Source organism: Gavialis gangeticus, unplaced genomic scaffold (genome assembly GCF_001723915.1).
Source record: "Gavialis gangeticus isolate Ggan-Ray unplaced genomic scaffold, GavGan_comp1, whole genome shotgun sequence".
Classification (NCBI taxonomy): domain Eukaryota; kingdom Metazoa; phylum Chordata; order Crocodylia; family Gavialidae; genus Gavialis; species Gavialis gangeticus.
Window position 1 is genome coordinate 7,692,608 of NW_017728991.1, and position 11,195 is coordinate 7,703,802.

General features: G+C 40.6%; 1 protein-coding gene across 1 annotated transcript; it reads left to right on the forward strand.

Annotated features, from left to right (window-relative positions):
- Positions 1-15: 15 nt before the first annotated feature.
- CUNH17orf75 (chromosome unknown C17orf75 homolog) lies at positions 16-8,951 on the forward strand. The gene is made up of 10 exons (XM_019516861.1): positions 16-178; positions 584-664; positions 1,643-1,768; positions 3,556-3,696; positions 3,940-3,997; positions 5,041-5,160; positions 5,789-5,853; positions 5,966-6,102; positions 6,922-7,025; positions 7,444-8,951. The coding sequence occupies exons 1-10, from the start codon at positions 54-56 to the stop codon at positions 7,651-7,653; spliced, it is 1,167 nt and encodes a 388-aa protein (XP_019372406.1). The 5' UTR covers positions 16-53; the 3' UTR covers positions 7,654-8,951.
- The last annotated feature ends 2,244 nt before the right edge of the window (positions 8,952-11,195 follow it).

Here is an 11,195-nt window from a genome sequence, read left to right on the forward strand (position 1 = left end):
GACGGACCCCGGCCGGTTTGGGCGCTGCGCCAGGGCCGCGCTGCGCCAGGACGATGCTGCCGGTGCTGCAGGAGTCGGTGGAGGGCGACGAGCGGGAGCTGGAGAGCAGCGAGGAGGAGCGGCGGCCCGAGCGCTGCAGCACCAGCTACTATTGCCTGTACCACTACCTGGGCTGCAGGTGAGCGGGCCGGGCACCAGGCTGGTGGCAGCGCCCCTGCCCCTGCCAGACCTAGGCTGGTGCCTCCCAAGACAGACAGAGGCCTCCTCCCGTGGGGGCTGAGCCCCCCCCGGAAGAGGCTGTCCCTTGAAAGGTGTAAAACTTTCCACATGTCCATCATCTTACCCCCCCAGCAAAAAATAATAGTGGGCGCCTGTGCCTGGTGTTATTAACGTCCTTGCTATTCTGGCCCTCCGGGGAACGCTAGAGAGAAGCCCTCTGTGTCCTGACGTCCCTGGCTTTCTCCAAAATGCCTTCAGGAGCCACCTTCACTCCCCGCCCCGTTATCTCTCTGGTCGTGCTTTGCTTCCACAATAAAATTTGTGCACGTGTTAACTGTCAGTCCTGACATGGCTTGGTTTTCAGGCCCTCGCAACAAGGAGCTGAACGTGCGGATGGGAGTCCCAGCGGTGCGACGGCAGAAACTCCGGCTGCTGAAGACTTCAGGTAAAACCAACCTTGCGGGACCACTTTAAGCACCTGCCGCTTTCTGTTCCCATGCTCGTTTGGAGCATCTGACACCGTAGTACTTGAGCAAACACTCAAAGCTGTGAGGTGGACAGTTCAGCAGGCCACAACTACACCATTACGTTCAAGCCATACTGAATTCACTTGGCCACTTTTTTTAGGTAGGTTTTTTCCTTAAATACCAGCGTGATCATGGACACGCACACACCAGAGTTCCCGAACAGGAGAGTGTTTCTGCACTGGTATATGACTGTAGTTTTTTATTCTCAATGTTTCTGTTTTCTAATACTATTAGTACTTGGCATTTAGATCTCATTTTAAGTCTTTAAATAGATATAAGCTCATTTTGGTTAATTTAATCTAATTTGAGCAGACAGCTAGCCCTGTGAAATAGACCTTATTCTTATTTTGCAAGTGGGAAAATTGAAGACACACAAGGTTAAGTGACTTAATGAAGGCTGTGGAGGGATCTGTGAGTTGGTTTTAGCACTCAAATTAGAAAACTTTAGAACTCAACAACTAGGGGACATTTCTGAGTTGCCACAGGTCTCAGAGGTCATGTTATCACTGCTAAAGACTGCACTGGGGAGCGCGACAGTGAAGCACAGTGAGCCCAACTCTGCTCATGCTACACATCCCAATCGTACACAACCATACTGTAGCACTGGGCAAGCATCACTAAGCACGCCTGAGACATATGAGCCCAGTGCTGCGTTAAGGTGGTGACCTTACATTTCTTCTGGGGTGCACAGTAAGCTGAGCAGGCAGGCTATGCTTCATCACAGTGCTTCTTCGTGTGATCCTTGATGATGTAAAATGCCATGAGTGAGTTAGTAGCAGACCTGGAAGAGATCTTCTGGGTTCCCTGCTCTGAGTATGTGATGCCTGCAGGCTGGGTGCTTTCATGCCTAGTTATGCAACTAAAGCTTTGATTATGAATCTTGTCTTGTTTTCAAGCCTCTCCTTGGTGGATACTAACTTGCCAACTGAAGCAGAGACAGAGTTGCGCAGTTTTGTTGCCAAGCGCCTTACTAAAGGAGCACTTTTTGAAGGATTGGGCAATGTTGCATCTGTGGAGCTGAGGTAAGAGTATAGTATAATATGCTTTTTTAAATTTTTGATAAATGTTAGAAGGTATAAGAAATGCCCTCAGGTTTGCTGCTATGTTTAGGTATAATCCTGATTGTAGCTGGTTTAACCCTGATCACTGCAACTCAAAATTTTCTCTGCTTAACTATTCAGTAGTAGTGGCACTTGCTGCTGTTTCCTTTAGGTGGCAGTGCAAAATAATATAAACTTTTGTTTTTAATTAAAGTATTGGTTTTGCTTGTGATCAGTGATCACACCTCCTGGGCATATAACAACAAGGGGAAGAGCTCAATATTTTATGTGCAATGGTACAGGCAGGTAATTGCTTCTTTAAGTTAATTGTATGTATGCAGCTGTGTAATGTGACTAGCCATTGCCCCTTTGCTGATGGCTTTTGTGTCTACATTCAGTTTTTCTTTTGAATCTTGTGAAAAAAGTAATTTTATTTGAAAAAATATATAAATAGAACAGGCATAGCTTCTATTTATCCCTGAGCTGTACTTCAAGTCGTGTCTACACCATGGATTTCTGTCAACATACCTGTGTCAATCAGGGGTGTGAAGAGGTGTCATCCCTGTCCTGGCACAGGCTGCTAATATAAGCCCTGTTGTATTGAGGAATATGCAGTTTTGCCAATATATCACTCATTTTGCCTGCAGTGGGTGGTGTTCCTATACTCATATAGAACACAGCTTTTCTGATGTAAAGTCAAATAGTTATCAACACTATACAGTGAACTGATACAATCACAAGGTATAACACCCTAACTTGCCACAGGTAAAGCAGAGGGACCATGGCAACCAGTGTCCTGCTGCTGCAAAGGTTGTTAAATATGCTTGCTAGATCAAAGAAAGAGGGCTATGCCTCCCCAACAGAGGAAGGCAAACCCACCCCCCTACAGTCCATACCCTATGGTCTGATTGGTAAAATTCGTTCCTGACCCCAAATCTGACCCTGAGCAGAGGGGCAAACCCTCTAGGCAGGACTGTCTGGGTTTAAATCTCATTAGGAGCACTGGCATATGCCAGTCAAAATCTCCAGCCTTGGCTGCAGCCAACACCCAATGCTTCTGAGAGTGACTGAAAAAATTCTTGACACATGTAGCAGCAGGAGAAAAAAAAATTAAGGTCAGGACAGAAGCCTTTAAAGGGAGGGAGGGATAGTGTACAGAATCAGTACATCACTAAAACTGTACTGATTAAGCTAAAAAACCTGTATAGGTTCTAAAGTTGATTCTTAAATCATTGTCTGCTGATTCACAAAGGGCCAAAACTTACCCAAGGGTTCAGTATAGGTCAGGGTTGTTGGTTGTAGCCATGTTGGTCTGAAGACCTAGGCAGGCAAGGTTCTTTGGGTAAATGTGACATCTGCTGTTAGACAAACTAAATAGTTGGAAAAAATTGTTCTTTGTAAGCTTTCAGGTACAAACACCCTTCTCTCCCTGTGCCCGAAGAAGGGTGTTTGTACATGAAAGCTTGCAAAGAACAATTTTTCCAACTATGTAGTTTACTATTCTGCTGTGCACATCACATCACGGCAAAAACCATGCTAATGCACTAATGCGCAGTAGGATTAGTCTACTGAGCATTAAGTATTAGTCAATGTAAGTCAGTGCAGCTGGGATCTCACCAATGATTTGAGTAGGATCAAGCTATCACCTGTGGTCAGTGGCAGGTTATCTTACTGTATGAGATGTAGGATAAGACTTTCTTTTTTTAAAGCAATTATTTGACACCTCTCCCTGCAACAGATTCAGGTTTTTTTTTTTCCTTTATCTCTAGTATACCTGAAGTCAAAGCTGGTTGTTATTACTGCCTTCTCCAACAAGAAAAGCTGCTAGAAGCAGCAACATTGGAATCAAACATCAACTCCCCTGAGTATGTGATTTGTTTCTTAGGAGGCTCAGAGAAGGGCCTTGAACTATATCCTTTCCTTAACCTTTCCTTATTTGGGGGGGAGGGGGGGGGGGGAAAATAGCAAGTAGCAAGTTTGCTCCTCCTAACCTTGAAGCCTTTCCCACCTCTCCTGTCACCTTCTTGAATTCCTTCAGACTACTGGTCTCCTTTCAACTGCCAGAGTGTAACTGAGAATATGATTAATGACTGTGTACTGAAAGGGCAAAGCACAAATCTTAGTTAACATATCTTATTTCCTTAAGAAGATACTTTCAGACTTGAGTTGGACAAGTATGTGCAAGACCTGAAGATTAACCTTGATGCAGAGGTAAGATCTAATCCTAACTGATCTTTTCATTTTAATGGCTAGGATGACATGTCTGTCCAGTGAAATAGGTTAAGCATACAGCGGTATTAACTGCATAAGTTAAACCAAAAAAATAGAAATTGTTATGGCCATGGGGTCATGCATAGCAGTAGCAGGCCAATTAAGAGAGAAGGGGCACATCTGCACCTTTGCTACTGCTCATTAAGTTTAGTAGCTCTAATATGAGGTACTACATAAAGGCACATTAGCCTGTTCTGATGTGCAGTAGCAAAAGTGAACATTTTTTTTGTGACACTTAATGCTCAGTAGACTAATTCTATTGTGCATTAGCATGGTTTTTGCTGTGATGCACTAATGCGCAGTAGAATAGTCTACTGCACATTATGGTGTCTTGTATAGATGCGCCTAAGTATGAGTAAATTGACTAAATTCCTTTAGGAAATTATGATGACATATGGGAAGATTTAGTAGCAACCACTCAAGTCCCTTGATTGTTATGTAAGCAACAATGATGATTATTTTTCTCCTTGTAACAAAGTTAAAAAAAATTAGGTAGAACCCTTACTCCTCCCAATCTCCTGCACTGTCCTCTGTGTTATGCTGTCTATCCAATACATTTCATCAAACATTATAAACATGTTTTCTTTCAAATATAAAACCTTACAGAGCTAGTGTTTTACATCAATAAGGTGGATAACACCAAACTAATGATTTTAGCCCTTTCTTGTTTGAAACTGGAAAATTTTAGCTTCCGAACTGCATAGTTACAGGGGTGTATGTTGTAGCCGTGTTGGTCTAAGGATGTAGGCAGACAAGGTTCTCTGGGTGAATCTGATACCTTCTTTAGACCAAATTAAGTAGCTGGAAAAATTTGTTGGTAAGCTTTCAGGCTTAAAAACCTGAAAGCTTGCTAAGAAAAATGTTTCCAACTACTTAAATTGGCCTAATAAAAGAACTACATTGTTTTAATAGGCGAGTAGAACACACTTTTTTTTTTCCTGCAGGACTCAAATTCATAGTTTTAATGTTTCAATTACCTACAGCAAAGTAACCTGGAGACATGTGTAACACCCTACCTGAGAAGCTGGTTTGAGGATTGTGTGTGCCCCATACAGAGGGTAGTACAGCTCTTCCAGGAGAAACTTGCCTTTTTGTTACATACTGTAAGTATGCAGCAAACCAGACTGTCTGCTGAGCTCTTTCTAGCCACATTATTTTGCTTTAAATGTTTCTTGCATTTGGTTTTCAAAATGCCCCCCTCCCACTCCTTATTCAGTGCATTTTCTTTCCACTGTATCTCTAAGACGGTGCCAGCTATATTATCCATCAATTAGAGGTGAACAACATTTTAAAATTATTTTTTAGAGCTAACTGATTTTTAAATTGCTTTGTATTGTTCAACTGGTAATTAGAATGAGATAAGCAATAAAAATTCCATTTGGCTAAGACGGAACAGGACATGAGCAGCTATGTGGCTCATACAATTCACTGCAGAAGGATGCCAGAAACAAAAATACCAGATTAGTCATCTATAGCTAAGCACTGAATAAGAGAAAGATGCAAGCAAAGTGGTTAATAAAACTACAAATCCAGTGTATTTTTCAGAATGTGAAAGCAGTTGTACTGAATAAAATATGGGGCATTTAGCTAGCTTGTAATACTTCCTAGTTTATTAGGAAAAGAACTTTAAAAGGAACTGATGCTCTCCTAGTTAACAGTAGCAATAACAAAGTTGTTATCCTCAAGCAACAATAGCCAACTGCAATCAAATTATATCTTTTTTTCCTAAAGGCTTTGAGTTACATGCCTGTTGAAGTTAAGGATTCAGATGAAAGAACAAAGAAAGATATTAACAGGTACAAAATGTCTGAGACAATACAGCCCATAATGAGTGGCACAGCCTTTTCCTGGCCTTGTGGTTCAGGTGGCATGTAGAAACGAGCAGCTAACAAGAATTTTATGCATCAGGTTTCTGAGTGCTGCTAGTCTCCAAGGTCTTGTTCAGGAAAGCACGATGACCTCCTTGTGTATCGCTATGACGGAGGAACAGCACAAGTCGGTGGTGATAGACTTTAGTGGACCACAGCTTCAGTTCTATAATGCAGGTGAGATTATGGTTCCAGCTTCACCCCAAATGAGCCTGGCACCCTGAAGTGCAGGGTCTCTAGCAGGGAGATAAAATCGGCAGTGCAGCTTTCAAGGAGGGTGTTGAAAAGCTGTGGAGGTCTGGGTGGGGTTGGGGAGAGTGTCCCCCAGAGCAGGCAGTCTCTTGGAAACCACAAGCGGCCTGTTGGGATACCTGGCAACCCCTCCACTCCTTCGTGGAAGGCATGATGGTCTGAAAACTCTACCACCCCCAGTTGCATTTTGGCAGCAGTGCAGTCCCTAAAATGTGATGGGTTTTACTTAAAGAAACAGAGTAGGTGTGAACACTTCTGTCCAGGGACAATTGTGAACTGGTTCCCAATTAGTGACCTGGACCAGTTCAAGTGTTATGTCTGTCTACCCTCTTTGGGTCTGGAATGTGCTCAGTCTTAAGGTCCATCAAGACTCATATTGGTTAACTTCAGACCAAGCTGCAAAACACATTTTTTCATCTAACTTGTGATCAGTTTTGCAAAAAGTGATGTAGATGGTTCAATAGTTCTTATTTGCAGGAAGCATTTTATGTGGATTGTGTTGCGTTTTTTATCTTGTTTGTATATTTTAAATATCATGTAGTATCAAAACAATATAACTGGAGCTATGGAATAGATGCTGTAAAGAAACTGAAAAATAATACTTTTTCATATTGTTTGTTTATATAATACATGCTGTACAGCAAGAACAGCCGCTGGGATGTTACATTTGTGAGGGGTCAAGTACATAGTCATTATGCAGTGCTCATACATATTTTCCCTTCTTCCTCTTGTTTTCCTCAACAGGAAGCAATAAATTCTGTGAAGACTGGATGCAGGCTTTTATAAATGGTCCTGAAGGTGGAAATCCATTTCTCTTATGGCAAATACTAGAGAACTTTAAACTGAAGGTAACTGTTGACACTTGTAGAAGTTTGAGACAGCACTGTTACTTAGCAACAGCATATTTGCTTTTGCATTAAAGAAAAGCACTTAACTATGAAGTTTAATTTTAAGGTGGCACCTGCCTAGCTGTTCCTACAGTATTTGGAGTTAACAAGAATATTACACTCTCCAAAGGAGACTTGCACACAGATTTAGATGCAAACTTTTTTCTTTTTCTTAAAGCAGTCAAACTGATCTTTTTTTTTTTTTTAAATTACAGTAGTAACTCCAATCAAGAATTATAGCCAATGATATATTTACTCTTCTAAATTACAGTATGAAATTCTTATTACAACCCCTTTCACTTTTCCAAAGGATGGATTAGTTGCTTTCCCTACAAGGAAGCTGATTTAAGACCGTTCCGTATTACTGTCTTTTTTCTAGGCTATACAAGACATTAACAACCTGAAGAGGTTTATCCGCCAGGCAGAAATGAACCATTATGCCTTGTTTAAGTGTTACATGTTCCTGAAGAACTGTGGCAGTGGAGACGTCCTTCTGAAAATTGTTAAAGTAGAGCATGCAGAAATGCCAGAAGCCAAAAATGTAGTAACTGTCCTTGAGGAATTCATGAGGGAAACAGCAGTAGCCTAAAACATTTTAGTTTCTATGTTCATTTTGGACTATTTGTATATAAATAATTAATTTCTTCCTTTGGAGCTAAGAGTAGCTGGTACATAAACTTAAATGATATCTGAAAGCTGTCAGTCATTTCAAACTTACTTCATATGTGGGTCTGTTTACATTTCATCTTTTAAGAAAAAGCAGTATGATATTTGTTTTAAGTTTTGAATATTGTGTACTGTGAAAAGGTAATCAGTCATTTTTAACACCTGCCTTATCTTACTCTGGAGGGGACCATACACTGCATGCATGTGCGTGTATTTTTTTCATATGAAATGCTATTTAAGAAAGAAAAGAAAAAGTCATTTGCACGACCAGCTGTGTTTAGGCCTTTAGAAAAGCTTGAATGTAGCAGTAGTAAAAATAATCATGGCTTAACACTGGAATCAGATTTAGAAATCATATGTGTAAAGAACTACAAACATTTGGAGGAATTGTATAGTAAATTAATTGAACTTATAGGCTTAGGCTCTAGTTTTCATGTCCTTAAAAAATAAAGAAGAAAGGCTGTGCTTCTTACTAGTTTAACAATTTGATTATGCTTGTAGATTTGTCCTAAGACTGAACTAAGTGTTTAAATACTTGTGGACTTGAATGGTTGGTTGTAGTGGTGAATTGGGCCTGAAGATGTTATAGGCATAACTTGAATCTTTGAGGGCTTTTTCATAAGTTGAATAAAGCCAAGTTCCTAGATCAGTGTTCTGTTTGAAAATGCGTCATTGCACTTGACTAGTGAATTCTTCTACACTTCATGTAAATACATTTTCTAAACCACAGATAGCAGTCTGAAAAATATCTACACCACTTTGATACAACATGAGCCAAAACTAAGACCTTTCTAAGCATTATATAGGAAAAGACTATTTATGCATCCTAATGTACTCCTGTTGATTTCAGTTTGTCTAGGTAGGGAGTGCAGCCTTCAGAGCATGATGTATTTTATTGTCCTAACTTGATGCTCAGGATATAGACAGATGATCAAAAGGCAAGTCGTGGTGGGGAGGGTGCAGCTGATGCATGTTAACTGTCCAGCTGCTCATTCTTTCCTGTGGCAGTTGAAATCTCAACTGGGGCACTTACTTGGTACAGTTTGATCATTTGTCCATGCCCTGTTCCATCAGTTAAGTCTCCAACGCTAACTGTATGTGTAATAGTGTTACCAGAATGTTAAGTGTGATTGTTGTTTGGTTTGAGAACAGTATGCATCACATTAAAGGTACTTAATTTCCTTTAAGCAACATTTTCAGTAAAATAAAACTGCTGCTGTAGCATTGTGTTTTATTCTTTAATCCAAGAATTGTCAGTGACAAATGACTCAGCAGAAGTTACTAGAGCATCTTATTCTCCCAGCAGTACTTGAAAGACTTACCCCTGTAAAACCATTGTCTGGATGGGTGCTGTGCACTGGTAGAAAGAGAAAACAAGGTAAAATGTTGCCATGTCACAGTATAGGCTGAGTGCAGGTTTGCTGAGGACTAATAATGTTTTCCCACAAAATGTTTTATTCATGAGTCAGTAAAGCAACACCAGCAGCATTCAATAACCTGGCTTGCTTTTTGTCATTTCTATAAATTTTTAACTAATTTGGCAGACCAATCCTCAGTGCTTTGCCAGGTAGAGACACAGGGAAGCTTTCCATGCTAAGAAATGAGTAATCATCCTGAAGAACGGAGAGTTGTTTCTAATGCTTGATATAAGATACTAATTTTCAGAGCAAGAATCTTTTAGTTGCCAGGGGACAAGTGTAGTATTGGAGTGAGAAATCAAGTTGGAAATGACCTCCTGTTCCTCTTCCAGGACTGGGTGAAGAGCTGGGGTTGGAACTCCAGAAGGGCCCTGAGTGCCATGTCTTAAGGCATTGCATAGCAGCATCCCAAAGCCAGGGTAGTTTTCTGGCTCCAGCCACCCGTTCCACTCTGATGTGGCGAAGAATATCCCTCTCCAATCAAAGATCAGTATCCTGGATGAGAAGAATTGTATGAGAGCACTTTATACTCAGCATTCCCTATTCTAACAGTAAATACAAGTGAAATAGAAGGCCCTCCTTCAAGGTAGAGTTACTACTATGCCTAGGAAATGTTCTCTTTAACTTCCTTTCGTTGCCTCAGGCCCCAGAATACCTGTACTTTGCTGGCTGAGCAGGACTTCATCCTCAACTGCTTCCTTGTGTGGCAGGTCTTTCTCTTGGAGACTAATAATTGAAAGGAGCTAAAGGTACCCTGGGCTGTCTTGGCACCCTGCTTGAGAACCACTGCCTTAGAGAGAGATCTGTATCTTGGTTAGGCCTTTCCTCCCTGAGCGCGTGCTTCCTATCAACTTGAGTCCTATTACATTGGTATCTCATAGGGAGCTATGCAAGTAGCTGTCTTTGTGCTGGGCTCCAGCCTGAAATTATCAGATGTGGCACATAAGGTAAATTTTTGTGTCTGTTCCTACTTTGACCCGTTTCTTTCTGAATTGCTCCATGGTTGACCAGCATTTTGAAAAATCCTCTTCCTCCTTAGCCTTGCTCCATTTCAGGGTGTTTTTGTTTTTAGCAGCTCTATTGTGACTTAAGCCATTCAGGTGCACAAATAAAACCACCATATAATACCTGCAAACAGGGCATTTGTCAGTGGGGCTAGTAACCCTTAGCATTTTCCCTTTCTAAATGCTATTTTAAAAGAAATAGAAATGAAATACAAAATAATGCAGGAGAAAATGGTTACATTGTATTTTTCAAGGAGTGATCAGGCATTCATAGTGAATGATTTTTCAGTAGTTAAATATTGTAGTAACATATATAAAAATTAACATCCATGTATGGAACTGGAGTGGATAGAAACTGGGTTTGCAAGACTTTTACTGGAATTTTAAGGGTCCAGCTGAAACTTCTCGGAGCAAATAAGGTATAAGACACCCTTACATCCTCCACATACCCAATGCAGAATTAGGAATAAACAGGGTGTTTTAAGAGTGAGATTGTCCTTACATTACAAAAGGAAGCTAGCACAAAGTCATTCAGTATTTCTTTTCCCAGTGCTTACAGGCTAGATGTATTACACAGCAGGAAACTGGGTGCTACAGTGATGTAAATTATGTTATGATCAAGGGGTTAGTGCAGAGAACTGGGAGTCTGACCTCCTGGGTTTTTTCTATGGTTCTGCCATAGATATGTTGGAAGAACTCAAAAACTTCTCCACTTTGGCTGCCCCATGTACAATTATTTCAAATGCTATATGCATGTATGGTTTTCTACCAACAAATAACAAAGCATTGAACATTTAAAATTAATAGTAATACTTACCTACTTCTCAAAAATGTATCTGGGCTTCATAAGTTTTTGCTTAAAGAACCCTGAGTCTCAGGTGAAAGAGGCCTTACCTTAAGTGAAAACCATTAAGAAGAGAAGTGTTTAATATCCATGTAGTAGCAATGACCTGTCACTCACTACATAGTAATGACAATGACAAGAGGTATCAAAAAAGCCTAAAAACTGCCATTGTTTATGTTTAATTTATTAGTGATTTTTT